Consider the following 26,878-nt stretch of genomic DNA (forward strand, 5'->3'; position numbering starts at 1 on the left):
AAACAGCTGCCTGTTTCCTTGTCAGTCTTGTCTAAGGTCAAGATTAACTCTTGACTGGACCAATGACTTTAAGTGGTGATCAGATAGGTCGCCCTGCCCAGTGAGTGCTGTGCTTGTACACGTACCAATTACTGATGGCGTTTCTGGCGCGACGTCAATCACAACAGCCTCCACGGAAGACTGAAGCTGTTGTTGGACACTGGGGAGGTCAGTGAATTCAGGCACTGATACAGCGTATCTGGGGTCATGGGCTATCTTCTGCAGCTCTCCGCTATCGGAGTTTCTGGTGCCGATTGCAATGATCAGCACTCCCAGCTGTTTGAGAGCTGAAGCTGGCGCATCCACACTGTCAAAAGACCTTCCACCGCTGAGCAAGATTAGGATCTGTGGGACCCCCTCAAGGTGTCTGCTGCCGGCCGAGGATGTGAAGACATTATTCCTCAAGTACTGGAGAGCTGCTCCGGTGTTGAGGGGTCTTCCACCTCTGTGCTGCATTCCTCTGACAATGTCTAGGATCTCGTCCTTTGTTGTGTACGTGTTCAGATAGAACTGGACGACTGCATCTCTGCTATACTGCACCAGGGAGACGCGATCTTTGTCGTCATCCAAACTCAGTGTCTCTACGACTATTTGGACAAAGTCCCTCATAGCTGGGAATGAGTTTCTTGTGGCGTTTGAGCCATCCAACAAGAAAACAACATCCCTTCCCGATCTGTCCGCTACGTCAAACAAAACATGACATGTATTAAGAACCCAGCTTCTAGTATCTGATAGCCAAATGTTGACGCAAGCCTGCTTACACATTTGAAAAACTGTGAGCTTGTCATCTGTTTCTGACAGAGTTCTCGCTTACCCGTCACTGTTGGTGTCATAGGTGTGGCTCTGAGTACCCTGCTTATTGCAGAAGAGAGCTGTTCTTGGACACTGGGTAGGTCAGAGAGCTCAGAAACTGCTAGAGCATGACTACGGTCATGGGAGATCTTTTTCAGCTCGCTGCTGTCAGAGTTCTGTGTTCCAATACTGATTGTAATGACGCCCTGCTGTTTGAGAGCAGAGGCTGGCGCATCAACCCTGTCAAAAGACCTTCCCCCGTTCAGCAGGATCAAGATTTGCGGGACACCTTGCGAGCGCCGACTCCCTGAGGAGTTTGTAAAGACATTGTCCCTGACAAATCGGAGGGCAGCCCCTGTGTTGAGGGGTCGGCCTCCTCTGTGTCGGAGCCCTCTGACTGCACCCACAACATCCTCTTTTGTGGTGTATGCGTTCAGATAAAAATTGGCATCTGCATTGCTGCTGTACTGGACTACAGAGACACGGTCTTTGTCTACGCCCACATTGAGCTTCTCCACCACTTGCTCAACAAAATTGCGCACGGCTGGGAAGCCATTCCTTGTTCCATCAGAACCATCCAGAAGGAATACAATATCCTTTTTCGCGTCACCTGAGAAAAGACGGGAGGACAAGTGATAAAGAGACACTGACCCTACCTGAAATCTCATTTTATTGGGAAACAGCTGCCTGTTTCCCCGTCAGTCATTTCTAAAGTCAATATTAACTTGTGACAGGATCAATGACTGTAAATGGTGCTTGGGAACGGAGATAAGATAGGCCGCCCCTGTCCACTGAGTGCTGTTTTTGTACACGTACCAAGTACTGATGGCGTTTCTGGCGTGACGTCCATCACAACAGCCTCCACGGAAGACTGAAGCTGTTGTTGGACACTGGGGAGGTCAGTGAATTCAGACACCGATACAGCGTATCTGGTGTCGTGGGCTACCTTCTGCAGCTCTCCGCTATCGGAGTTTTTGGTGCCGATGGCAATGATCAGCACTCCCAGCTGTTTGAGTGCAGAAGCTGGCGCATCCACACTGTCAACAGACCTTCCGCCGCTAAGCAAAATTAGTATCTGTGGGATGCCTTCAAGGCGTCTGCTTCCGGCAGGGGTTGTGAAGACATTATCCCTCAAGTACTGGAGCGCTGCTCCGGTGTTGAGGGGTCTTCCACCTCTGTGCTGCATTCCTCTGACACTGTCAAGGATCTCGTCCTTTGTTGTGTATGTGTTCAGATAGAACTGAATGGCTGCATCTCTGCTATACTGAACCAGGGAGACGCGATCATTGCTGTCATCCAAACTCAGCGTCTCTACGACTCTTTGGACAAAGTCCTTCATAGCTGGGAATGAGTTTCTTGTGGCGTCCGAGCTATCCAACAAGAAAACGACATCCCTTCCCGATCTGCCCGCTACGGTAAACACAAAATGAGACGTATAAGAACCCAGCTTATACTACTTGTTAGCCAAATATAGACACAAACCTGTTCACCTGTTTGAAAATTAGTCAACTTGTCATATATTTGAGATAGAATTTTCGCTTACCCGTCACTGTTGGCATCATGGGTGTGGCTCTTAGTACCCTGCTTATCGCAGAGGTGATCTGTTCTTGGACACTGGGCAGGTCAGAGAGCTCAGAAACTGCTAGAGCATGACTAGGGTCATGGGAGATCTTTTCCAGCTCGCTGCTGTCAGAGTTTTGTGTTCCAATACTGATTGTAAAGACGCCCTGCTTTTTGAGAGCAGAGGCTGGCGCTTCAACGCTGTCAAAAGACCTTCCGCCATTCAGCAGGATCAAGATCTGCGGGACACCTTGCGAGCGCCGACTCCCTGAGGAGTTTGTAAAGACGTTGTCCCTGAGGTATCGGAGGGCAGCCCCTGTGTTGAGGGGTCGGCCGCCTCTGTGTCGGAGCCCTCTGACTGCACCCACAACATCCTCTGGTGTGTTGTATGTGTTCAGGTAAAAATTGGCATCTGCATTGCTGCTGTACTGGACCACAGAGACGCGGTCTTTGTTTACGCCCACATTGAGCTTCTCCACCTCTTGTTCAACAAAATTGCGCATGGCTGTGAAGCCATTCCTTGTTCCATCAGAACCATCCAGAAGAAATACAATATCCTTTTTCGTGTCGGCTGAGAAAAGACGGGAGGACAAGTGATAAAGAGACACTGACCCTACCTGAAATCTCATTTTATTGGGAAACAGCTGCCTGTTTCCTTGTCAGTCTTGTCTAAGGTCAAGATTAACTCTTGACTGGACCAATGACTTTAAGTGGTGATCAGATAGGTCGCCCTGCCCAGTGAGTGCTGTGCTTGTACACGTACCAATTACTGATGGCGTTTCTGGCGCGACGTCAATCACAACAGCCTCCACGGAAGACTGAAGCTGTTGTTGGACACTGGGGAGGTCAGTGAATTCAGGCACTGATACAGCGTATCTGGGGTCATGGGCTATCTTCAGCAGCTCTCCGCTATCGGAGTTTCTGGTGCCGATTGCAATGATCAGCACTCCCAGCTGTTTGAGAGCTGAAGCTGGCGCATCCACACTGTCAAAAGACCTTCCACCGCTGAGCAAGATTAGGATCTGTGGGACCCCCTCAAGGTGTCTGCTGCCGGCCGAGGATGTGAAGACATTATCCCTCAAGTACTGGAGAGCTGCTCCGGTGTTGAGGGGTCTTCCACCTCTGTGCTGCATTCCTCTGAAAATGTCTAGGATCTCGTCCTTTGTTGTGTACGTGTTCAGATAGAACTGGACGACTGCATCTCTGCTATACTGCAACAGGGAGACGCGATCTTTGTCGTCATCCAAACTCAGTGTCTCTACGACTCTTTGGACAAAGTCCCTCATAGCTGGGAATGAGTTTCTTGTGGCGTTTGAGCCATCCAACAAGAAAACAACATCCCTTCCCGATCTGTCCGCTACGTCAAACAAAACATGACATGTATTAAGAACCCAGCTTCTAGTATCTGATAGCCAAATGTTGACGCAAGCCTGCTTACACATTTGAAAAACTGTGAGCTTGTCATCTGTATCTGACAGAGTTCTCGCTTACCCGTCACTGTTGGTGTCATAGGTGTGGCTCTGAGTACCCTGCTTATCGCAGAAGAGAGCTGTTCTTGGACACTGGGTAGGTCAGAGAGCTCAGAAACTGCTAGAGCATGACTAGGGTCATGGGAGATCTTTTTCAGCTCGCTGCTGTCAGAGTTCTGTGTTCCAATACTGATTGTAATGACGCCCTGCTGTTTGAGAGCAGAGGCTGGCGCATCAACCCTGTCAAAAGACCTTCCCCCGTTCAGCAGGATCAAGATTTGCGGGACACCTTGCGAGCGCCGACTCCCTGAGGAGTTTGTAAAGACATTGTCCCTGACAAATCGGAGGGCAGCCCCTGTGTTGAGGGGTCGGCCTCCTCTGTGTCGGAGCCCTCTGACTGCACCCACAACATCCTCTTTTGTGGTGTATGCGTTCAGATAAAAATTGGCATCTGCATTGCTGCTGTACTGGACTACAGAGACACGGTCTTTGTCTACGCCCACATTGAGCTTCTCCACCACTTGCTCAACAAAATTGCGCACGGCTGGGAAGCCATTCCTTGTTCCATCAGAACCATCCAGAAGGAATACAATATCCTTTTTCGCGTCACCTGAGAAAAGACGGGAGGACAAGTGATAAAGAGACACTGACCCTACCTGAAATCTCATTTTATTGGGAAACAGCTGCCTGTTTCCCCGTCAGTCATTTCTAAAGTCAATATTAACTTGTGACAGGATCAATGACTGTAAATGGTGCTTGGGAATGGAGATAAGATAGGCCGCCCCTGACCACTGAGTGCTGTTTTTGTACACGTACCAAGTACTGATGGCGTTTCTGGCGTGACGTCCATCACAACAGCCTCCACGGAAGACTGAAGCTGTTGTTGGACACTGGGGAGGTCAGTGAATTCAGACACCGATACAGCGTATCTGGTGTCGTGGGCTACCTTCTGCAGCTCTCCGCTATCGGAGTTTTTGGTGCCGATGGCAATGATCAGCACTCCCAGCTGTTTGAGTGCAGAAGCTGGCGCATCCACACTGTCAACAGACCTTCCGCCGCTAAGCAAAATTAGTATCTGTGGGATGCCTTCAAGGCGTCTGCTTCCGGCAGGGGTTGTGAAGACATTATCCCTCAAGTACTGGAGCGCTGCTCCGGTGTTGAGGGGTCTTCCACCTCTGTGCTGCATTCCTCTGACACTGTCAAGGATCTCGTCCTTTGTTGTGTATGTGTTCAGATAGAACTGAATGGCTGCATCTCTGCTATACTGAACCAGGGAGACGCGATCATTGCTGTCATCCAAACTCAGCGTCTCTACGACTCTTTGGACAAAGTCCTTCATAGCTGGGAATGAGTTTCTTGTGGCGTCCGAGCTATCCAACAAGAAAACGACATCCCTTCCCGATCTGCCCGCTACGGTAAACACAAAATGAGACGTATAAGAACCCAGCTTATACTACTTGTTAGCCAAATATAGACACAAACCTGTTCACCTGTTTGAAAATTAGTCAACTTGTCATATATTTGAGATAGAATTTTCGCTTACCCGTCACTGTTGGCATCATGGGTGTGGATCTTAGTACCCTGCTTATCGCAGAGGTGATCTGTTCTTGGACACTGGGCAGGTCAGAGAGCTCAGAAACTGCTAGAGCATGACTAGGGTCATGGGAGATCTTTTCCAGCTCGCTGCTGTCAGAGTTTTGTGTTCCAATACTGATTGTAAAGACGCCCTGCTTTTTGAGAGCAGAGGCTGGCGCTTCAACGCTGTCAAAAGACCTTCCGCCATTCAGCAGGATCAAGATCTGCGGGACACCTTGCGAGCGCCGACTCCCTGAGGAGTTTGTAAAGACGTTGTCCCTGAGGTATCGGAGGGCAGCCCCTGTGTTGAGGGGTCGGCCTCCTCTGTGTCGGAGCCCTCTGACTGCACCCACAACATCCTCTTTTGTGGTGTATGCGTTCAGGTAAAAATTGGCATCTGCATTGCTGCTGTACTGGACCACAGAGACGCGGTCTTTGTTTACGCCCACATTGAGCTTCTCCACCACTTGCTCAACAAAATTGCGCACGGCTGTGAAGCCATTCCTTGTTCCATCAGAACCATCCAGAAGAAATACAATATCCTTTTTCGTGTCGGCTGAGAAAAGACGGGAGGACAAGTGATAAAGAGACACTGACCCTACCTGAAATCTCATTTTATTGGGAAACAGCTGCCTGTTTCCTTGTCAGTCTTGTCTAAGGTCAAGATTAACTCTTGACTGGACCAATGACTTTAAGTGGTGATCAGATAGGTCGCCCTGCCCAGTGAGTGCTGTGCTTGTACACGTACCAATTACTGATGGCGTTTCTGGCGCGACGTCAATCACAACAGCCTCCACGGAAGACTGAAGCTGTTGTTGGACACTGGGGAGGTCAGTGAATTCAGGCACTGATACAGCGTATCTGGGGTCATGGGCTATCTTCAGCAGCTCTCCGCTATCGGAGTTTCTGGTGCCGATTGCAATGATCAGCACTCCCAGCTGTTTGAGAGCTGAAGCTGGCGCATCCACACTGTCAAAAGACCTTCCACCGCTGAGCAAGATTAGGATCTGTGGGACCCCCTCAAGGTGTCTGCTGCCGGCCGAGGATGTGAAGACATTATCCCTCAAGTACTGGAGAGCTGCTCCGGTGTTGAGGGGTCTTCCACCTCTGTGCTGCATTCCTCTGACAATGTCTAGGATCTCGTCCTTTGTTGTGTACGTGTTCAGATAGAACTGGACGACTGCATCTCTGCTATACTGCACCAGGGAGACGCGATCTTTGTCGTCATCCAAACTCAGTGTCTCTACGACTCTTTGGACAAAGTCCCTCATAGCTGGGAATGAGTTTCTTGTGGCGTTTGAGCCATCCAACAAGAAAACAACATCCCTTCCCGATCTGTCCGCTACGTCAAACAAAACATGACATGTATTAAGAACCCAGCTTCTAGTATCTGATAGCCAAATGTTGACGCAAGCCTGCTTACACATTTGAAAAACTGTGAGCTTGTCATCTGTTTCTGACAGAGTTCTCGCTTACCCGTCACTGTTGGTGTCATAGGTGTGGCTCTGAGTACCCTGCTTATCGCAGAAGAGAGCTGTTCTTGGACACTGGGTAGGTCAGAGAGCTCAGAAACTGCTAGAGCATGACTAGGGTCATGGGAGATCTTTTTCAGCTCGCTGCTGTCAGAGTTCTGTGTTCCAATACTGATTGTAAAGACGCCCTGCTGTTTGAGAGCAGAGGCTGGCGCATCAACCCTGTCAAAAGACCTTCCCCCGTTCAGCAGGATCAAGATTTGCGGGACACCTTGCGAGCGCCGACTCCCTGAGGAGTTTGTAAAGACATTGTCCCTGACAAATCGGAGGGCAGCCCCTGTGTTGAGGGGTCGGCCTCCTCTGTGTCGGAGCCCTCTGACTGCACCCACAACATCCTCTTTTGTGGTGTATGCGTTCAGATAAAAATTGGCATCTGCATTGCTGCTGTACTGGACTACAGAGACACGGTCTTTGTCTACGCCCACATTGAGCTTCTCCACCACTTGCTCAACAAAATTGCGCACGGCTGGGAAGCCATTCCTTGTTCCATCAGAACCATCCAGAAGGAATACAATATCCTTTTTCGCGTCACCTGAGAAAAGACGGGAGGACAAGTGATAAAGAGACACTGACCCTACCTGAAATCTCATTTTATTGGGAAACAGCTGCCTGTTTCCCCGTCAGTCATTTCTAAAGTCAATATTAACTTGTGACAGGATCAATGACTGTAAATGGTGCTTGGGAACGGAGATAAGATAGGCCGCCCCTGACCACTGAGTGCTGTTTTTGTACACGTACCAAGTACTGATGGCGTTTCTGGCGTGACGTCCATCACAACAGCCTCCACGGAAGACTGAAGCTGTTGTTGGACACTGGGGAGGTCAGTGAATTCAGACACCGATACAGCGTATCTGGTGTCGTGGGCTACCTTCTGCAGCTCTCCGCTATCGGAGTTTTTGGTGCCGATGGCAATGATCAGCACTCCCAGCTGTTTGAGTGCAGAAGCTGGCGCATCCACACTGTCAACAGACCTTCCGCCGCTAAGCAAAATTAGTATCTGTGGGATGCCTTCAAGGCGTCTGCTTCCGGCAGGGGTTGTGAAGACATTATCCCTCAAGTACTGGAGCGCTGCTCCGGTGTTGAGGGGTCTTCCACCTCTGTGCTGCATTCCTCTGACACTGTCAAGGATCTCGTCCTTTGTTGTGTATGTGTTCAGATAGAACTGAATGGCTGCATCTCTGCTATACTGAACCAGGGAGACGCGATCATTGCTGTCATCCAAACTCAGCGTCTCTACGACTCTTTGGACAAAGTCCTTCATAGCTGGGAATGAGTTTCTTGTGGCGTCCGAGCTATCCAACAAGAAAACGACATCCCTTCCCGATCTGCCCGCTACGGTAAACACAAAATGAGACGTATAAGAACCCAGCTTATACTACTTGTTAGCCAAATATAGACACAAACCTGTTCACCTGTTTGAAAATTAGTCAACTTGTCATATATTTGAGATAGAATTTTCGCTTACCCGTCACTGTTGGCATCATGGGTGTGGCTCTTAGTACCCTGCTTATCGCAGAGGTGATCTGTTCTTGGACACTGGGCAGGTCAGAGAGCTCAGAAACTGCTAGAGCATGACTAGGGTCATGGGAGATCTTTTCCAGCTCGCTGCTGTCAGAGTTTTGTGTTCCAATACTGATTGTAAAGACGCCCTGCTTTTTGAGAGCAGAGGCTGGCGCTTCAACGCTGTCAAAAGACCTTCCGCCATTCAGCAGGATCAAGATCTGCGGGACACCTTGCGAGCGCCGACTCCCTGAGGAGTTTGTAAAGACGTTGTCCCTGAGGTATCGGAGGGCAGCCCCTGTGTTGAGGGGTCGGCCGCCTCTGTGTCGGAGCCCTCTGACTGCACCCACAACATCCTCTGGTGTGTTGTATGTGTTCAGGTAAAAATTGGCATCTGCATTGCTGCTGTACTGGACCACAGAGACGCGGTCTTTGTTTACGCCCACATTGAGCTTCTCCACCTCTTGTTCAACAAAATTGCGCATGGCTGTGAAGCCATTCCTTGTTCCATCAGAACCATCCAGAAGAAATACAATATCCTTTTTCGTGTCGGCTGAGAAAAGACGGGAGGACAAGTGATAAAGAGACACTGACCCTACCTGAAATCTCATTTTATTGGGAAACAGCTGCCTGTTTCCTTGTCAGTCTTGTCTAAGGTCAAGATTAACTCTTGACTGGACCAATGACTTTAAGTGGTGATCAGATAGGTCGCCCTGCCCAGTGAGTGCTGTGCTTGTACACGTACCAATTACTGATGGCGTTTCTGGCGCGACGTCAATCACAACAGCCTCCACGGAAGACTGAAGCTGTTGTTGGACACTGGGGAGGTCAGTGAATTCAGGCACTGATACAGCGTATCTGGGGTCATGGGCTATCTTCAGCAGCTCTCCGCTATCGGAGTTTCTGGTGCCGATTGCAATGATCAGCACTCCCAGCTGTTTGAGAGCTGAAGCTGGCGCATCCACACTGTCAAAAGACCTTCCACCGCTGAGCAAGATTAGGATCTGTGGGACCCCCTCAAGGTGTCTGCTGCCGGCCGAGGATGTGAAGACATTATCCCTCAAGTACTGGAGAGCTGCTCCGGTGTTGAGGGGTCTTCCACCTCTGTGCTGCATTCCTCTGACAATGTCTAGGATCTCGTCCTTTGTTGTGTACGTGTTCAGATAGAACTGGACGACTGCATCTCTGCTATACTGAACCAGGGAGACGCGATCATTGCTGTCATCCAAACTCAGCGTCTCTACGACTCTTTGGACAAAGTCCTTCATAGCTGGGAATGAGTTTCTTGTGGCGTTTGAGCCATCCAACAAGAAAACAACATCCCTTCCCGATCTGTCCGCTACGTCAAACAAAACATGACATGTATTAAGAACCCAGCTTCTAGTATCTGATAGCCAAATGTTGACGCAAGCCTGCTTACACATTTGAAAAACTGTGAGCTTGTCATCTGTTTCTGACAGAGTTCTCGCTTACCCGTCACTGTTGGTGTCATAGGTGTGGCTCTGAGTACCCTGCTTATTGCAGAAGAGAGCTGTTCTTGGACACTGGGTAGGTCAGAGAGCTCAGAAACTGCTAGAGCATGACTACGGTCATGGGAGATCTTTTTCAGCTCGCTGCTGTCAGAGTTCTGTGTTCCAATACTGATTGTAAAGACGCCCTGCTGTTTGAGAGCAGAGGCTGGCGCATCAACCCTGTCAAAAGACCTTCCCCCGTTCAGCAGGATCAAGATTTGCGGGACACCTTGCGAGCGCCGACTCCCTGAGGAGTTTGTAAAGACATTGTCCCTGACAAATCGGAGGGCAGCCCCTGTGTTGAGGGGTCGGCCTCCTCTGTGTCGGAGACCTCTGACTGCACCCACAACATCCTCTTTTGTGGTGTATGCGTTCAGATAAAAATTGGCATCTGCATTGCTGCTGTACTGGACTACAGAGACACGGTCTTTGTCTACGCCCACATTGAGCTTCTCCACCACTTGCTCAACAAAATTGCGCACGGCTGGGAAGCCATTCCTTGTTCCATCAGAACCATCCAGAAGGAATACAATATCCTTTTTCGCGTCACCTGAGAAAAGACGGGAGGACAAGTGATAAAGAGACACTGACCCTACCTGAAATCTCATTTTATTGGGAAACAGCTGCCTGTTTCCTTGTCAGTCTTGTTTAAGGTCAAGATTAACTCGTGACAAGATGAATAACAAATTTTTGCTGGCTAATGGGAATCATATACGCCGCCCATGCCCAGTGAGTGCTGTGCTTGTTCACGTACCAATTACTGGTGGCGTTTCTGGCGCGACGTCAATCACAACAGCCTCCACGGAAGACTGAAGCTGTTGTTGGACACTGGGGAGGTCAGTGAATTCAGGCACTGATACAGCGTATCTGGGGTCATGGGCTATTTTCTGCAGCTCTCCGCTATCGGAGTTTCTGGTGCCGATTGCAATGATCAGCACTCCCAGCTTTTTGAGAGCAGAAGCTGGCACATCCACCCTGTCGAAAGACCTTCCGCCGCTAAGCAAGATTAGAATCTGTGGGATGCCTTCAAGGCGTCTGCTGCCGGCAGGGGCTGTGAAGACATTATCCTTCAAGTACTGGAGAGCTGCTCCGGTGTTGAGGGGTCTTCCACCTCTGTGCTGCATTCCTCTGACAATGTCAAGGATCTCGTCCTTTGTTGTGTATGTGTTCAGATAGAACTGAATGGCTGCATCTCTGCTATACTGAACCAGGGAGACACGATCTTTGTTGTCATCCAAACTCAGCTTCTCTACGACTCTTTGGACAAAGTCCCTCATTGCTGGGAATGAGTTTCTTGTGGCGTCCGAGCCATCCAACAAGAAAACAACATCCCTTCCCGATCTGGTCGCTATGGTAAACAATACATGAAATGTGTTAAGAAACCAGCTTTTACTACTTGTTAGCCAAAAAACATCCAGATTGTCCTTTGTTTGGGATAGAAATCTCCTTTCCCTGCTTCTTGAACGTATTCTCCCAAAAAAATGCACACTCTTTTCTGACATCCATTCCTATCTTCTATATACGTGTTCATACTTTTCAATATTCAATTTTTCATATGTTTGGATGGAGAACATGCTTACCAGTCACTGTTGTCGTGGATGTGTATCTTAGCGCTCTGCTCATTACAGAAGAGAGCTGTTCTTGGACATTGTCTAAGCCAGCAAAGTCAAATACTGCTAAAGCATAGCTTGGGTCATGGGATATCGTCTGCAGCTCGTTGTTGTCCGAGCTCCGAGTTCCAATGCTGATCGTCAAGACGCCCTGCTGTTTGAGAGCAGATGCTGGTGCATCTACACCATCAAAAGACCGCCTGCTGTTTAGCAGGATCAAGATCTGTGGAACACCTTGCAGGCGCCTACTCCCGGTTGAGTTTGTAAAGACTTTGTCTTTGACGTATCGGAGGGCAGCCCCGGTGTTTAGGGGTCTGCCTCCTTTGTGTCGGAGCCCTCTCACTGCATCTACAACATCCTCTTTTGTGATGTATGTGTTCAGGTAAAAATTGGCCTCTGCATCTTTGCTATACTGGACCACAGAGACGCGGTCTTTGTTTATGCCCACATTCAGTTTCTTCACCACTTTCTCAACAAAGTCTCGCATGGCAGGGAATCCATTTCTTGTGCCATCAGCACCATCCAGAAGGAATACAATATCCTTTTTGGTGTCAGTTGCCGCTACGAAAATAAGGAAAGTCTTTAAACAAGTCTCATCGTTGGTATCTTTGGTGTTTTTACGTTTAACCAAAAACTTTTCCTAAATTTATATATATATATATATATATATATACATATATATAATTATTTTATTTTTCCCAGAATTAGTAATTGACTTAATGCCACTCACCAGCACCAGGGTCGGCTATGCCTTTACGGGATAAAATTGCAGAGAGTAAATGTTTAGTCAACACAGGCAAGATAGATGATTCGTTGATAAAATGTAAAGTTTCAACACTGTGTGCTATTTCCTCCATTTCTTGTTTATCTGCATCATTTATTCCAATGCCATAAAGGACAATGCCAGCATCTCTTAGGCCTTGCAGCGGCGCTGCAACATTATCGTCAGACTTTTTTCCACTTAAGACAATCATTGTCTGAGGTATTCCCTGCTGGGCTCTGCTCCCGGCTGATGCAGTAAACATGTTTTTTGTAGCATAATCAAGGGCTGCACCAGTGTTCACAGTGGATCCTCCTCTTAGTTTTATGTTGCTCAAATGAGTCATTAGATCATGTTTCTCGCCATAAGAATTCAAGACAAACTCTGCTGTGGCCTCTGTGCCGTACTGAATGACAGCAACTTGAACATTGCTTGGCCCAATTTCTACTTCTTGAACGAACTTTTTTACAAAGTCCAAAACAGGTCTTTCATTTGCTTGCATATCATCAGATCCAGCAAGTAGAAAAACAATATCAGCAGGACCACCGAGTTCTAATTGTGTAACAGTAGAAGTCCCTGAAATTGCACACAAATACTGTTAAACAAATGCATTTTCATACTTGCAAATGGTGCAATGTTTCTTTCAAACAAAATCAAAGAAGAAGTCTACATCTTACCAACAGTAGGTGTATATCTGGTTGTATCATCGTCTCTCAACATGGCTTTGACAGATTCATGAACACTTGGCAGACTTGTAAAGCTTGTGATGGAAAAATAGTGTGATGGCGTAAAAGAAATATTTTGCATTTCCAATGCATCTGCATTTTTTGTTCCAATAGAGAATGTCTTTATTCCATTTTCTTTGAGTGATTGTGCTGGCCCTCTTACGTCATCTTTGGATCTGCCACCACTAAAGACAAACAGATACTGAGGAACCAGAGATGCTCGTCGGCCTCCAACCGAAGCTGCAAATACATTGTCTCTGACAAACTCCAGCGCTTTGCCGAGGAAGAGGGGTCTGCCATACTTATGTCCGATTGTTCGGATGGAATTGAGCACATCCGTCATAGACGAATAAGAATTCAAGTAGAAATTGACAGTGGCATTGCGGCTGTATTGAACGACAGCCACCTGGTCTCTGTCATCAAGGCTTTCCACCATTTGCTCAATGAATTGGCGTATGGCTTCAAAATCGTTTCGTGAGTCATATGATCCATCAATCAGAAACACTACATCATTTTTCCTTGGCTCTGTCATAAAGAGAAAAATGTAAAAAAATAAATACAAGTCAGCTGCCATAAGGAATCAGAGGAGAGTAGAGGAAAATAGTTTCTCATCTTGAATAATCCTTTTGATCCAATAAAATTCTCTCGTAAATGTAGAAAAAAAAAGCCACACTGCACAGCTTACCAAAACTCGCCACTGGGGTTGATTCCTCTAAATGGTGGTCTGCCTCTTTAAGTAGCGACAAAATACCTTCCTTAGCAGTTAGGAGTTCCTTGTAATTGCTCACAGAAAGTGCATATTTAGCATCGTGAGACATTGTCTGAAGTTCTAGGGTATCGGCATTAGCTGTTCCAACGGCAATTATGATCACGCCAGTCTTTTTCAGCATTCTGACGGCCGCTCTAATGTCATCAGCTGACCTGTCATTGCTCAGCACAAAAAGGATTTGCGGAACACCCTGTTGGTATCTACTACCTGCTTCAGGGGTGAAGACATGCTCCCTCAAATACTGGAGAGCCGCGCCAATATTGTTTGGCGAACCGCCTTTGTGAGTCAGGTCTCTTATTTTGTCGACAACAACGTCCGCTGAGGAAAAACGCCCCAAGCCAAAGTGAACCTGCGCCGTGTTGCTGTACTGAACCACAGCCACTTGGTCGTTGTTTGCATGAATATGCAGCTCTGCCACTATCCCTAACACAAAGTCCTTAATATCTTGGAATCTCGGTTCAGACTTATCGGTTCCGTCAAGTAAAAATACAATGTCTCGTCTCATGGAATCTGTATCCAAAAAGGCAGACAGAAAACAAATAGATAGTTAGATAGCTTGATAGATTGATAGATTAATAAGTAGGTAGGCTCTATGCGGGTGGGTGGAGTGCTTTGTGGCTTAACAGAAAACAAAGCTGCAGGCGGGAAGTAAGGTAGGAATCTATCTAGCTAGCTAGCTCGCATAGTAGATGTGTGGCTGGCAATAGTAAAAGATTTTGTCAAAACTGGGAAGGAGTAAGTGGTTCGGAGGGAGGGAGGTAGGTTAGGTAGGTAGGTGCCTGGCAACAGAACACAAAGATGCACTTTGGCAGATATCATAGGGAGGTAGGTAATCTGCTTACCTAATACAGTTGGAGGCTTTGATCTGGTCTGTCGAGGCACTCTTTTCACAAAAGAAACTAGCTGCTGATAGATTCTTCCAACATCCTCAAACTGGGGTAAAGCAAAGGCGTAAGATGGTACATGCGCAATGGTTTGTAGCTCAAGTAGATCAGAATTTTTGGTTCCAACACAGAAGGTGACAACTTGGTCCTGTTTAAGAGCAGTAGCAGCACTCGAGACCTCATCTTCAGATACACCACCACTCAGCAGAATCAATATCTGAGGCACACCTTCTCTGTGCCGACTCCCAGAGGACTCTGTGAAGGTGTTGGTTCTGACATATTCAAGAGCTCTCCCAGTGTTAAGAGGCCCACCACCTTTATGTTTCAACTGCTCCACGGTAGTAAGAACATCTTGTAAACTGGTATAGGTATTGAAACTGAAATGCATCTGTGCATCGCTGCTATACTGCACCAAAGAGACCTGGTCCCCATTGTCACCGATATTGAGTGTTGCAACCACTTGTTTAATGAAACTTTTGATGGCCGGAAAGCCACTCAAAGTTTCATCTGAACCATCCACCAGAAACACTATGTCTTTTTGTGAAGACTCTTGATCCACTAGAAAAAAAGAGTGAAACCATGTTATAGGTCAAAAACACTTCTTAAAGTTACATCATGTAAATGGTTGTTATAGTTTGGTTTATACAGATAAATCTTTGAAGAAAGACAAGTATTGCGCTTGAAAACAAGAATGACAAGGGACATCCTGTGTAAATGGAAAAAAAGTTGGCCAATGAAACAAAAGACTTCCATCAAATCTATGTTCGATGTCAATGATGAGATAATCATTGGCTCAAGGAAGAGCTTCAGAAAGGGAGATGATGTGGAGCTATCAAGAGAAGGCTTTCCATAGAGGAAAGTAAGTGAGCCATACAAGAAACAGGGTAACCAAGTTTCTCTGAACAAGTGGAGAAACTTTAAGCGAAACTGACTGAAACTGATCGTTCCAGATGTTGATACAGTTTCATGAAGCTCGAAAAAGGAGGGAATCTCTCATAAAGCAAAACCAGATTCAATTCTTACCTACGGGAGGTTCAAGCGCTTTTCCAACCTGAACAAATGACACTATCTCTTGTTGGACAGACAAAAGTTCGCCAAAGACAGGTAGATTAAAAATATAAGCAGAAGAAGATGCAATTTTCTCTAGCTCCTCTTGCTTTGCGTTTTTCATTCCAATAGCAAAAGATATCACGGCATGTCGATGGAGGTCAGCTGCAGCTCCTGAAATGTCATCATTGGATGCGCCTCCGGTCAATAAAAACAGAATCCGAGGGACTCCTTGGGCAATTCGGCTTCCGGAGAGACCGTTGAAAATAAAATCCCGCACAAACTCAAGTGCAGCTCCAGTGTTTCTTGGTCTCCCTCCTTTATGTCGAAGGCTTCTCACAGCATAGATGATGGCACGTTTGGAACCGTGGGCCGTCAAGTTGAAGTAAACACTGGTGTCGTCGCTATACTGAAGGACGGCCACTCGGACCTTATCATCATCAATGTCTAGCTCTTCTACCATTCTTCTGATGAACTCCCGAATTGCCGGTAGTCCGTTTCTTGAGTCGTCTGAACCGTCGAGAAGGAACACTATGTCCCTCTTAGTGCGGCCTGCGTCAAGTGTGTAGATGCATAATGACTATTCACAGACCATAAATGCAAAGAGAATGGAAGATACACCCATAGTATGTCAAAGTATATAAGGAATTGTGATGTGTAAAAAGAACTATGGTTGGAAGACTTAGACACAGAAAGCAGTCTAGAGTATATCAAATCCAATAAATGTCGTTATGGATCATGCAAAACCAAGAGAATTTGTCAGAATCATTGGAATTCATGATAGCAACTGTTACGATGGGATTCTTACCTATTAAATCAGATGTTGTGGATTCAGTGGCGTCTTTATTTGAGTTCAGTGTAGCAACGAGTTTAGATTGGATTGAGGGCAACTCCGAAACACGGGTAACCTTGTATATGAAACCAGGTTCAAAGGCAACCATTTCCAAGTTTGAAAAATCAGCATCGCCCACTCCGACCCCCACAGACACAATTTCATGGTCCTTAAGCGCAAGAGCTGGGCTCCTCACGTCATCGGTGGATGGGTTGGTAGCTAGAAGAATCAAAATCTGTGGCACGCCTTCCAGCCTTCTGCTGCCAGAGGAGGAAGTAAAGACGCTGTGCCTCACAAACTGCAAGGCCGCACCGACATTAAGGCGTCTCCCGCCGCCACCATGCCTTAAATTCTTAATGGCATTCATCACGTCACTCTTGGTCTTATGGGAGTTGAGATAAAAGTTGACATTGGCCTTATCGGCAAACTGAACCACAGACACTCTGTCTTGGTTTTCACTGACATAGAGACTCTCCACTATGCTCTTAAGGAAGAGTTTTATGTCTGAAAACCCATTTCGGCTGTTTTCAGAGCCATCCAGTAGGAACACAATATCTCTTTTTACCGCATGACCTTGTACTATAAACGGAAAACATATATGCAGATTTTTAGGAAACCCTTGAGCAAACAGCAGAAATAATTTTTTTTTTCTTACCTTCTCGGAGGACAATCTCGAGCTCGGCTGTCGGAAGGCTCACAAACGTATTGAGTTGTTGAGGCACGGTGTCGAGTTCGCTAAATTCGTTGACTTTGAAGGCAAAGGAAGGGTTGTGTGAAATCTCCTCTATCTGCTTTCGGTCCGCATCCTTGACGCCTATGCCAAACGGCACAACTCCCTCAGTCTTCAGCACACCGGCAGGCTCTTTCACATTGTCCCTGGATCTGCTTCCGGTCAGAACGATCAAAAACTGCGGCACACTCCGTGCCTTGCGGCTGCCATATCTCTCGGACAAGATAGTGTCCTGCATGAACTTCAGAGCTGAGCCCGTGTTGAGATTGCGTCCTCCGGCCAGTGTCATTTGACTGACGGCTCTCACAACCTCATCTTTGGTCTGATAGGTGTTCAGGTAGAAATTAGGTGTCGGCCTCTCACTGTGCTGAACCACAGCAACTCGCACTTTGTCACCTCCGATGTCCAGTGGTTCAATGACTTTGAGGATAAAATCCCGGACATAAGCAAAGTCTGGCTGAACAGAGTCTGTACCATCAATAAGGAAGGCGACATCCCTTTCAGATCCGGTTACCACTGTGGAAAAAAAAAGTTATTAAAATTACAATTAAGTTTTACACAGAAATCATTCACAGCTGCTGTCCATCTAAATCGCAGATTCTGTTTTTGTATTGCTGAAATGTGCAATTTACATCTTTTTGATAGGTTTCTACATTTCTTTCTTTTCACATTAAAATTTGTATTTCATATGCTAAAATATTAAGAATTATAAATAGTGCTCTTATGTTTTCTATGAAAATACATGCACCTGATGTAGCTAAAGAGTTTATACGTCGGACACAGAAAACTCACCAGGTTCCTCAGGGACTACTGACAAGTCCGTATCACCAACCACCGTTATCAACTTTGGCATGATTTGTTCAGCCATAGCTGGCAAATAAGAGAAACTTGGCTCATGGTACGCCAAGTCTGGCACAAAGGCGACTGTTTGCAGCACGGCTTGGTCTGCTTGCCCGGAACTGACCACAAAGGTCAGAATACCTCCAAGAGCCACCTTATCTGCAACACTCTTCATTTCATCCTGGGTTGGACCACCTGTGATGAGAACCAACACCTGCTGGACTCCTTGCCTCTTACGAGAGCCCGCTGCCACACTGAACATGTTGCGGAGGGCATATTCCATGGCAGCACCCGTATTCAAAACTGAGCCTCCTGTCAGTCTGAGTTGTGAGATCCGGTCCACGACATCTTGCCTGTCACGCAGGGTGTTGAGATAAAACTCAATTTTGGGCTGCTCGGCAAACTGCATGAGGCCAATCTGGACTCTGTTAGGGTTCACTTCCAGTTGATTGACCACGTTAATCATGAAGTCTCGCACATATGGAAAGTTATTGCTGCCGATGTAGTTGGAGCCATCCACGAGGAAGACAATGTCTCTGGTCACGGTATGGGTGTGCACTGTTGTTATCTCCACCACTGAGGAGTAAAAATTTGAAAAAAAATATTTCATTATATAGATTGTCACCAAATTATCTTATTACGCACTTTCTTTTTGGGTGGTTGCAAAGTTTTCTTTAAAACGAGTCACTTCAACCCTTAAAATGTGTAGGGGCAGCACAGTGCCTGATTTGTGAGCATGTCCTCACCACAGTTCAAAGTTTCTGGGTTTGATCTAAAATTCTGGATTTTAATCTGGACTATGGCGTTCCTGTTTGGAGTTTGCATGTTCTCTCTGTGCTTGTGTGTTTTTTTTTGCACTTACTCCGGCTTCCTCCCACATTCCAAAAGTGTGTATGTTCGGTACATTGAAGAGTCTAAATTGTGAATAGGTGTGGATTAAAACGTGAATGGTTATTTGACAACCAAGCGAGGGGTAACACTGCATCTTTCATCAAAAGTCATCTTTGGTTAAATGAAGTCTGAAAATTGTCCATAGGTGTTTCTGTGTCTGAAGAGTTGTAACTCTATATGAACGCTGAAATTGACTGGCGACCAGTTACAGATTTAATCCGCATGTTGCCCAAAGTCCGTTGGGATTGGCTTGATCATGACCGCAATTCTAATGAGGACAAATGCTATCAAAAATGGATGAAACGGTGAAATGTATCGACCTTACCTGGCTCAGTGGGCACTTCAGTCACCACAACGCCGGCTAGAGTGGAAAGTGCGTCAATGATCATCTTTGGGCTGCGAAGTAGCATACGAAAGTCCCTCATCATGAACACGACACTCTCGTCAAAGGCAATCTGCTGCAACTCTTGCTCATCAGCCGCCTTGGAACCAGCAGCCAAAGTTAGTACGCCCATTTGCTGCAGAGCCCTGGCTGGTCCAATCACTTCGTCGGTGGACTTTTTAGTTGTCATGAGGAGCAAAAGCTGTGGGACGCCTTGTTGAAGGCGACTCCCCTTATCAGGCCGCAACATGTCTGTCCTCACAAAGTCCAAAGCTGCTCCAATGTTGACTGACTGGCCCTGTCTAGGTTTGATTCGACCCAAAGCGGCCATTAGTTCATCTCTGGATCCATAGGAGTTGAGGTCTATCTCCAGTCGGGGGGCATTGCTAAACTGAGCCAAACCCACTTGCACGCCGTCCGGGCCGATGGGCATGGTGTCAACGAACCTCCGGATGAACTCGCGTACGGAGTTAATAACGGTGGCGCCCATTGTGCTGTCAAGGAGGAAAATGATGTCTCTTTGTCCAACGGCCAAAACTGAAGAAGAGAGAACATAGATTAGAAGGAAGCTCAAAATGAACTGCAACTCTTGATAAGGTGACCTTTCTATGCGCGTCAAATTGCTAATTCCCCATTAAAATCATAACGTTGTGTTGGGTTCATTTCATTGAGTCACTATATACGGTGCTAAACAACCAATAAGGATATTTATGTCAATGAGCAATGGTGATTACTAAGAAGATTTTGTGGGGGGAAAGCATCCACATTAAAGCACTTTGCAATGTTGGATTCTCTCGTTATTTCAACAAACATATTAGACCACCAGCCATAATAAAAGAGAAGCAAGCCCCCACCATCATAAAGTGCTTTAATGGAGACGCTTTCCCCAAAAATATTTTGTGGAAGACTTTTTCTGTCGACAAATCTAGTGTAGCATTAACACTATAATATTGGCCTCCAGCTAATTTAAGGTTTAAAAAAAAAAAAACGAGCTATGCTAATGCAAGTTCTTGATGTTTTTCCTCTTTGGACGCGAATGACTCATTTCAAACCCTATTCACGTTTCTATTCAAATATGAGCAGGCTGATTATAAGGAATATATTTAAACAAATCATCTTCAACCCAGATGATATTTGTAATGCATATTTTAGCATTGGAAGTCATTATTAATTAATTATCCCTAAATTTTGAAATGGACCCTTCTACAAGAAAAAACTGTGACGCACATGTTAAGGATCATTGGACACCCCTCATAACCACAATTACATAAACGTTACCTACCTCCTGTGAACTCATTCTGTATTATAATGGTGCGCTGGACCACACCCTGAACGAACGGCGACAGCTGGTCAACCACGCTCGTCACTGCACTGAAATCCGGGGCCGACAGGACAAACGACCTATCGGTAGCGACTGCTTCCAAATCTGCAGTGGCGGTGTTACCGATGACCACGCCAAACGTGATAACTCCAGCCCTCCTAAGGGCCCGGTCGCCAGCACCGGTATCATCAGTGGATGGCCCAGCACTGATCACAACCACCATCTGGGGTACGCCCTCCTCTGCCCTGCCTCCTGCCGATTGGCTCAAAAGGCTCTGGGCTACTTCCTCCAAGGCCAGGCCCAGGTTAGATTGGGGACCCCCTGAGTATGTAAGTTCCTTCACAGCCTCCAGGACGGATGCTTTGCTCTCATAGCTACTGAGATAGAACTTAATGTCTGGGTTGGCGTGGTACAGGGCTAAGGCCACCCGAACGGCCTCCCTGCCCACATCGAGCCCCTCAACGATTCTCAATGCCAAATCACGCACGTATGGAAAGTTTGCTGCTCCAACGTTCTGCGATCCATCAATTAAGAGTACAAGGTCTGCGGAATCTTGCGCTTTAAGGGGGAGAAAGAGAGAGAGAGAAACAGAACAAAATGGAACTTGTGAAAGGGTTAACGGTGAAAAAGCGGGGAAAGGATCTTGGGTGTCAAGTCACATTCAGTGTGAACAAATCATTGCAAAAACATCATGCTGCATGTTGGCTGAACCAAGGAGATTTGCCCAAGTGATTCTAATTGCTTTGTGACTCTACTTGATTACAGTATAGAATAAGGTGCTTGGTTTCACAATGATGGCTCAAGGTACATCACTTTGCAGGTCTTGTCAGTTTGTCGGCGTTGAAAATAAGCTACCAATAGCTTACGTCACAATTTTCCACAATTCACGAGCTTTGGTTAAGTCGAAAAAAAAAATCCACTCCCTTCCAAAAATATTGCAACAGTGAGGGCATTTGATTTATTGTTGCTTCTGAACCAAAAAACATTAGACGCCAAAAGATGACTATGAGACGAGCGATCAACCTCTCGGTCTGGAGCAACATCGGCGTAACACCCTGTCAAAAATCAGTCCTTCAAAATAAAAGCACTGATAACAGTTTCACCACACTTTTCTGTGGTAGCGTATTCAGGAATTGCATTCAAAATATTTTGTGCCTGTTTATTGAGTGCTATTTTTAAATAAGCCAACACTTAGCCCAAGAAAGTGTGGTGAAACCATTATGAGACACGGGGCTCTTATTTTGAAGGCCTGACGTTACATTGATGATAACTGAGTGATGCAGAGGAGACCGGGAGGGTTATGGCTTTGAGTGCATGCCTACCAAATGTTGGTTTTGACCAATCCCGTCAATGGATGATGATGTCGTCACCGGCGTGCACCTTATTTTGACAACCTGAGTCCTGTTATCTCGATGATTGGCACAGATGGGATTGTGGCGTTGAATGATGGTTGTCAATTTTGCCATGTGACTATGCGATGAAGGGCGTATTAAAGAAAATTTTTGAATCAAGCCGAGAATGTTTTTTTTTTTGCAGCTGCGTAACCCACGCCCAAATACAGTTAGAATACGCCTGGCCATCCGTTGAACACTGATTACGCAACTTTCCAAAATGCTTCGTATGAACGTGCTTCGATTCTAGGAAATAAATGGCCGCGGCAAAATTTTTTGGGGTGGAGGGGGCAAAAACTGAGAAAATTTACGAAAACCCGGACAAAATCTAGGCGGGAAAAAATTGTTGAAAACCAAATCATACAAAGACCAAGGGTCCATTGTGAATGTAATATTGCTCTGGTCTCATATTCACCTTTTGATGTCAAACCCCAAATTTGTCAAAATAAAGAACTTGACTTCCCTGTTGCTGTACCTTTGGAGCCGAGTGTAAATAATCATGATTTGAAAATCAAAAGGGTGAGGAAAATATACCTTTTTAACTTTGTCTGAAAACAATGGAAGGCAAAAAAAATAGAACATACTCTACAGTACATTCCATTGATGACGCCAATCAAAATGTGTTTCTTGTACAAACTCCATGGTGTCAGCCAGCCATGCAGACTCGTGTTACGGACCGCAGATAAAATGATCAATAATGATTCGTTGGCTCATCCTTGTTTGTGCAGAAGTTCGTACTTAGTCAGTTTGTTTCCATATCTGTCATTGTATTCAGTACCTATCCCAAATATAATCATTGGTCAATCTCTGGGCTGACTGACTTTATTATCAATTTTGTTCTCTTTTGTCTTTTCAACTTCATGAATTTACTTCCATATCTGAATTGTGTCAGAACTTTTCAAAAATGACGATGTGGGCCAAACTGACTTGTTTTTAGTACTTGTTCAGCAGGGTAAGGATGGAGACCAGGCCGATTCATCACTGTCTCAGATGCATATTGCACTTTTTTCAAAAAAACAAAACAAAAAAACAGCAACACATTTAGAACATTGTGGTGATTAAGGTCAAACATTTACAAGACACATAAGCAAGTGGGTATCGAGTGGTTAGCCATTGTTAAAAGGTCACTGATTGGTGTAAAAGTTGGGATACGAAATGTGCTCTTGTGGTAGACATTATGAGAGCTGTTAATTATGCAATTGCTAATAACTGCATGTAGGTGGTGCAAATAAGTCCAATATTTCAAACCGGGAGGTCCAAAATATGAACAATTCAATGCTTTCAATTGCAACTATTTGTTTACAGCTCTCAATCACATGCATCTGAGGTGATTTTCAAAATGTCAGGTGATGTTAATTTTGTGGATAATAGAAGGTTATTGTGGGTAAAAGTGTATGTGATTGTGTTAATGAATGAAACAGTCAGCCACATGTGCAGCGGATTCCATCCGGCACATGCGGACACATTAGTATGGTAGTGGAGGACCGTCCCATTTCATTACCTGTCCCTCCTCTACCCCTGGGGCCTTCGTTTGGCATCGGCGCGCCCCCGACTGTGCCATTGTGTCGCAAAAAAACCACCACTAAATCTTGGCTACGCTGAACACGTGAGATTGATGAGGTTGGCTAGCAATCTCCCTGAGCTCCCAGTCCACAGCGTCCTGAACCCCGACTGAAAACACCTCCACGCCGTCCAATCGCAGCACTTGGCTCGGCTCGGCCAGCGAGCGTCCGTCCGTTAGCACCACCAGCACCTGCGCCGTGCCTTCGCTAGCGCGGCTGCCGGCAGCGGCGTTCATATGGGTGCGGATCAAGAAGTCCAAGGCCAGGCCATTCCGGGTGCCACCGCCGAGAAACCGCATAGCCTTGACGTGTGCTAGGACTTCCTGCGTGGGTGCTCTTGAGTTGGAACTCTGTTTGCGGTTTGGTGTTGTACCACACCAAACCAAATTTAAATCTCCTCCCTCCGACCCGGTCCAACGCTTGTATCGGACTGTACAGAAAATTTCTGACATGCTCAAAGTTCTCCTTTAAAATAGGCAATCCTAAACATTTTTAGAGTGGGTGCGTCAATTAGCTTGTTTTTTTTTTTCTGTCCCCCATTCCATGCAATAAGGAAAGCCATACTCAACAAAGTTGGTAAGGAGACCCTAAGACCTATGGTCAGGCTTTTTTTTTATGTCGAGTCATCAAACTTTGCCCCCATTCTCCTCCTCCACACAATGACAAAAACTCAAATATACATCAATTGAGCGCCGCCAATCTGTCTTGTTCCAATTTGGTGGCAATTGGAAGAACTTTGAGGTCAGACTTGACTTCTGACCGTCCCTTGGAAAATCAGCCTGAAAAGCAAAATGACGGACTTCCTGTATCGTTGCAGGTATGGCTACTTGAGACTTTTTGTGGGTCTACTCATGATGGCCCAAACTACAAAATGTCACATTGCTAAATGGAAGTGTTTTGGACGCTAAATTTAAAAAAAATGTAGGCAATTCCACGAGCGCCTCATCATTGTTGAGAATCACCTGTAAAATTCAACTGTTCTGATTGCACTTCAACTTACCATCCTGAGCATTGAGTTTTGGAAGAAATCCTGCGAGCAGGACCCCCACAAGGGTGCAGAGCGGTATCAACCGATGCCTGGTCATCTTCACAAGAAAAATGGGAACAAAGTTGAAATTGTTAGTCTATGCACATAAAATCCAAATCTGATTTACACCAACAAACACAAATTAAAGGTGCAAGCGATGAAGTGTCCATCGTCCCCCTTATTTAAATTCAAATATTTGAAATGATCCTTAAACATGACACGCCCACTTTACACGCTTTTGATTGTGGCTCATTAGGCCGAATTCTGAAAGTGCTAGCTCTGAAAATGGTCTCAAAAGTTTTGAACCACAATGGCTCACTTCCTGTTCAATTTGGAGTATGGCTCTCTGAGGCTTTTTTTGTGAATTCTGTTCTGCTGGAAATTTACTTTTACTTTTAAATGACCAGGGGGTGCTGCTGAGTAAGTTTTGGGATGGTTGTTGGTTATGTTGAGGGCCCCCAAAAAGGTGATGAATTTTCCAGAACAATAACATTGAGAATTTCTTCACAAGTATTCATTTAGTCAGCTCTAGTCCTTTTTTGAACATCCACCCATTCATTTTCTATCGTGCTTGTCCTCATTCTCGTTTTGGGTGAGCTTGAATTTATTAACCTTTTAATATTTTTGCCAGTTTTGTCCAAGAAAACGGTATTGGTCCACGGGAAATCCCATTTGCTGACTGCCAACCCAGAGAGAACATGCAAAGTCCCTCAGAGAAGTTGAAACCACACATGCCGGAACTCTCTCTCGCTATGAGGTAACAGTGCTGACCACTCTTCTACGGCTGTCCCAGAAAAATACATGTTTGTAATAATACCACTCTGCGTGTGTTTGCCTGTAAGCGTGTGGACATGTCAAAAGTCGTCTGTCGTTATGTAACACGCGAACAGAAACACAGTTTTGATGTTTAAAGCACTCGCATGGCACGAATCTCCACGCTGCAACTTTTCTAATCTAAAGTGTTAAAGTGGGATTGCAATGGACCACACACACACGCACAAACAGAACAGAGCAGACTGCACCCATAACGTCACACTTAATCGAAACAAAATGTTATTAAAGCTTGAAATGGTGATGAACGGGCCCTGGAAGCAAGCCCCTGAGATTTGCCCAAAATGAGTGGGCTTCCAACCAAAATGGCTGACTTCCTGTTCCATTTCAGACATGGGTCCTTGAGACTTTATTCAAAGTCCTGTTATGATAGCGCAAAATTTTTCAAACTTTCCAAAATTGAACAACGCTAATCTTGAAAATCATCAAACTTTGACAACAGGCACTGCCCGTATCATTGTCCATGTGTCTAGTTGACCTCCTTCCACCGCCTCACATTAGCGAGGGTTTCAATTCCCGGCTCTGGCCGTCCTGTGTGGAGTTTGCATGTCCTCCCCGTGCTTGTGTGGATTGTTTTCCTGCTACTCTGGTTTCCTTCCACTTTTTTTGAAAATATGCATGGTAGGTTGATTGAGCACTCTAAATTGTCCCTAAATATGATTGTGAGTGTGAACATTTGTCTGTGTGTGCACTGCAAATGGCTGGAAATCAATTTAGGGTGTAGCCCGCCTACTGCCAGAAGACGGCTGGTAGATATTTGCTGCAAATATATTCATAAACACCAATTCCATGGGAGTCTTCACATTGGCCTAATAAGGGAGAAATAGTTCCTGAGCGTTGCTGAGGCGTCTTTTGAAGCATTGTATGTTGACACACCCAGTGATTTATTCTATTCATTAAAAATAAACACTTTTCCTTCCTGACAGTTTTTCTACACGGATAAGGCAGAGCTGACTCAGTCGTACTGACAGGAAATTTGGTGCAAGTCTTTCTTAATAGGATGCCCCAAAAATGTGACAGACTCATGCCTGAAACTGAAATTAAAAGTTTTCCTTCAGTAGTGTCCCTTGCAAAGTAAGAAAATGTGCGGTGTGGATAATGATATGACATGACTGCAGATAAGACACACTTTCACACCTATGGTGAATGCAGACTTTTCAAGCCAACTTGTGAACTGCATAGATTCAAATCCAGTAACTCCTGAGGCACGAGCTCACCATGCTGGCCAGACTCAGGACTTGCCATAGTTAAATAATTGTATCAATGGATAAAAATACCTGCATTGACACAAGAGCTGA

At 45.9% G+C, this 26,878-nt stretch overlaps 4 protein-coding genes across 10 annotated transcripts in view; 1 reads left to right on the forward strand and 3 right to left on the reverse strand.

Annotated features, from left to right (window-relative positions):
* col6a3 (collagen, type VI, alpha 3) overlaps window positions 1-26,878 on the reverse strand; it is a 50,071-nt gene that overhangs the window by 20,413 nt on the left and 2,780 nt on the right. Inside the window, exons 2-24 of the mRNA XM_088314533.1 lie at window positions 24,723-24,807; window positions 20,731-21,327; window positions 19,392-19,985; window positions 18,128-18,751; window positions 17,261-17,851; window positions 16,582-17,184; window positions 15,750-16,325; window positions 14,685-15,284; window positions 13,759-14,352; window positions 13,026-13,598; window positions 12,319-12,924; window positions 11,559-12,149; window positions 10,733-11,326; window positions 9,941-10,528; window positions 9,213-9,806; window positions 6,912-7,499; window positions 6,184-6,777; window positions 5,404-5,991; window positions 4,677-5,270; window positions 3,883-4,470; window positions 3,155-3,748; window positions 854-1,441; window positions 126-719 (exon numbers count right to left, since the gene is read on the reverse strand). Coding sequence (XP_088170659.1) covers window positions 126-719; window positions 854-1,441; window positions 3,155-3,748; window positions 3,883-4,470; window positions 4,677-5,270; window positions 5,404-5,991; window positions 6,184-6,777; window positions 6,912-7,499; window positions 9,213-9,806; window positions 9,941-10,528; window positions 10,733-11,326; window positions 11,559-12,149; window positions 12,319-12,924; window positions 13,026-13,598; window positions 13,759-14,352; window positions 14,685-15,284; window positions 15,750-16,325; window positions 16,582-17,184; window positions 17,261-17,851; window positions 18,128-18,751; window positions 19,392-19,985; window positions 20,731-21,327; window positions 24,723-24,807 — 13,138 coding nt within the window. The remainder of the gene's footprint in view (window positions 1-125; window positions 720-853; window positions 1,442-3,154; window positions 3,749-3,882; window positions 4,471-4,676; window positions 5,271-5,403; window positions 5,992-6,183; window positions 6,778-6,911; window positions 7,500-9,212; window positions 9,807-9,940; window positions 10,529-10,732; window positions 11,327-11,558; window positions 12,150-12,318; window positions 12,925-13,025; window positions 13,599-13,758; window positions 14,353-14,684; window positions 15,285-15,749; window positions 16,326-16,581; window positions 17,185-17,260; window positions 17,852-18,127; window positions 18,752-19,391; window positions 19,986-20,730; window positions 21,328-24,722; window positions 24,808-26,878) is intronic.
* mlphb (melanophilin b) overlaps window positions 1-26,878 on the forward strand; it is a 77,186-nt gene that overhangs the window by 13,650 nt on the left and 36,658 nt on the right. The window contains exon 4 of one of the 7 annotated variants that reach the window (XM_088314535.1): window positions 25,381-25,506. The exons of the other annotated variants lie outside the window; for them this stretch is intronic. The gene's annotated coding sequence lies outside the window, so the exon portion shown is untranslated. The remainder of the gene's footprint in view (window positions 1-25,380; window positions 25,507-26,878) is intronic. 7 annotated transcript variants of the gene reach the window in all.
* Window positions 1,421-3,065, reverse strand: LOC148323869 (collagen alpha-3(VI) chain-like). Its single transcript, XM_088314542.1, has 2 exons — window positions 2,375-3,065; window positions 1,421-2,241 (listed from the first exon to the last, which is right to left on the reverse strand). The coding sequence occupies exons 1-2, from the start codon at window positions 3,018-3,020 to the stop codon at window positions 1,568-1,570; spliced, it is 1,320 nt and encodes a 439-aa protein (XP_088170668.1). The 5' UTR covers window positions 3,021-3,065; the 3' UTR covers window positions 1,421-1,567.
* LOC148323870 (collagen alpha-3(VI) chain-like) lies at window positions 8,261-9,123 on the reverse strand. The gene has a single exon (XM_088314543.1). It carries the CDS (start codon window positions 9,076-9,078, stop codon window positions 8,395-8,397), a length of 684 nt encoding a protein of 227 aa, XP_088170669.1. The 5' UTR covers window positions 9,079-9,123; the 3' UTR covers window positions 8,261-8,394.

Source organism: Idiotropiscis lumnitzeri, chromosome 14 (assembly GCF_059441095.1).
Source record: "Idiotropiscis lumnitzeri isolate Australia: NSW breed Sydney's pygmy pipehorse chromosome 14, RoL_Ilum_1.0, whole genome shotgun sequence".
Taxonomy (NCBI): Eukaryota; Metazoa; Chordata; class Actinopteri; order Syngnathiformes; family Syngnathidae; genus Idiotropiscis; species Idiotropiscis lumnitzeri.

Coding starts and splice junctions, on each gene's coding strand:
- LOC148323869 (XM_088314542.1), bottom strand. CDS start 3,020: ATGAGATTTCAGGTAGGGTCAGTGTCTCTTTATCACTTGTCCTCCCGT. Junction 2,242..2,374: donor CATGATGCCAACAGTGACGG/GTAAGCGAAAAT, acceptor TGTTTACCGTAG/CGGGCAGATCGGGAAGGGAT.
- LOC148323870 (XM_088314543.1), bottom strand. CDS start 9,078: ATGAGATTTCAGGTAGGGTCAGTGTCTCTTTATCACTTGTCCTCCCGT.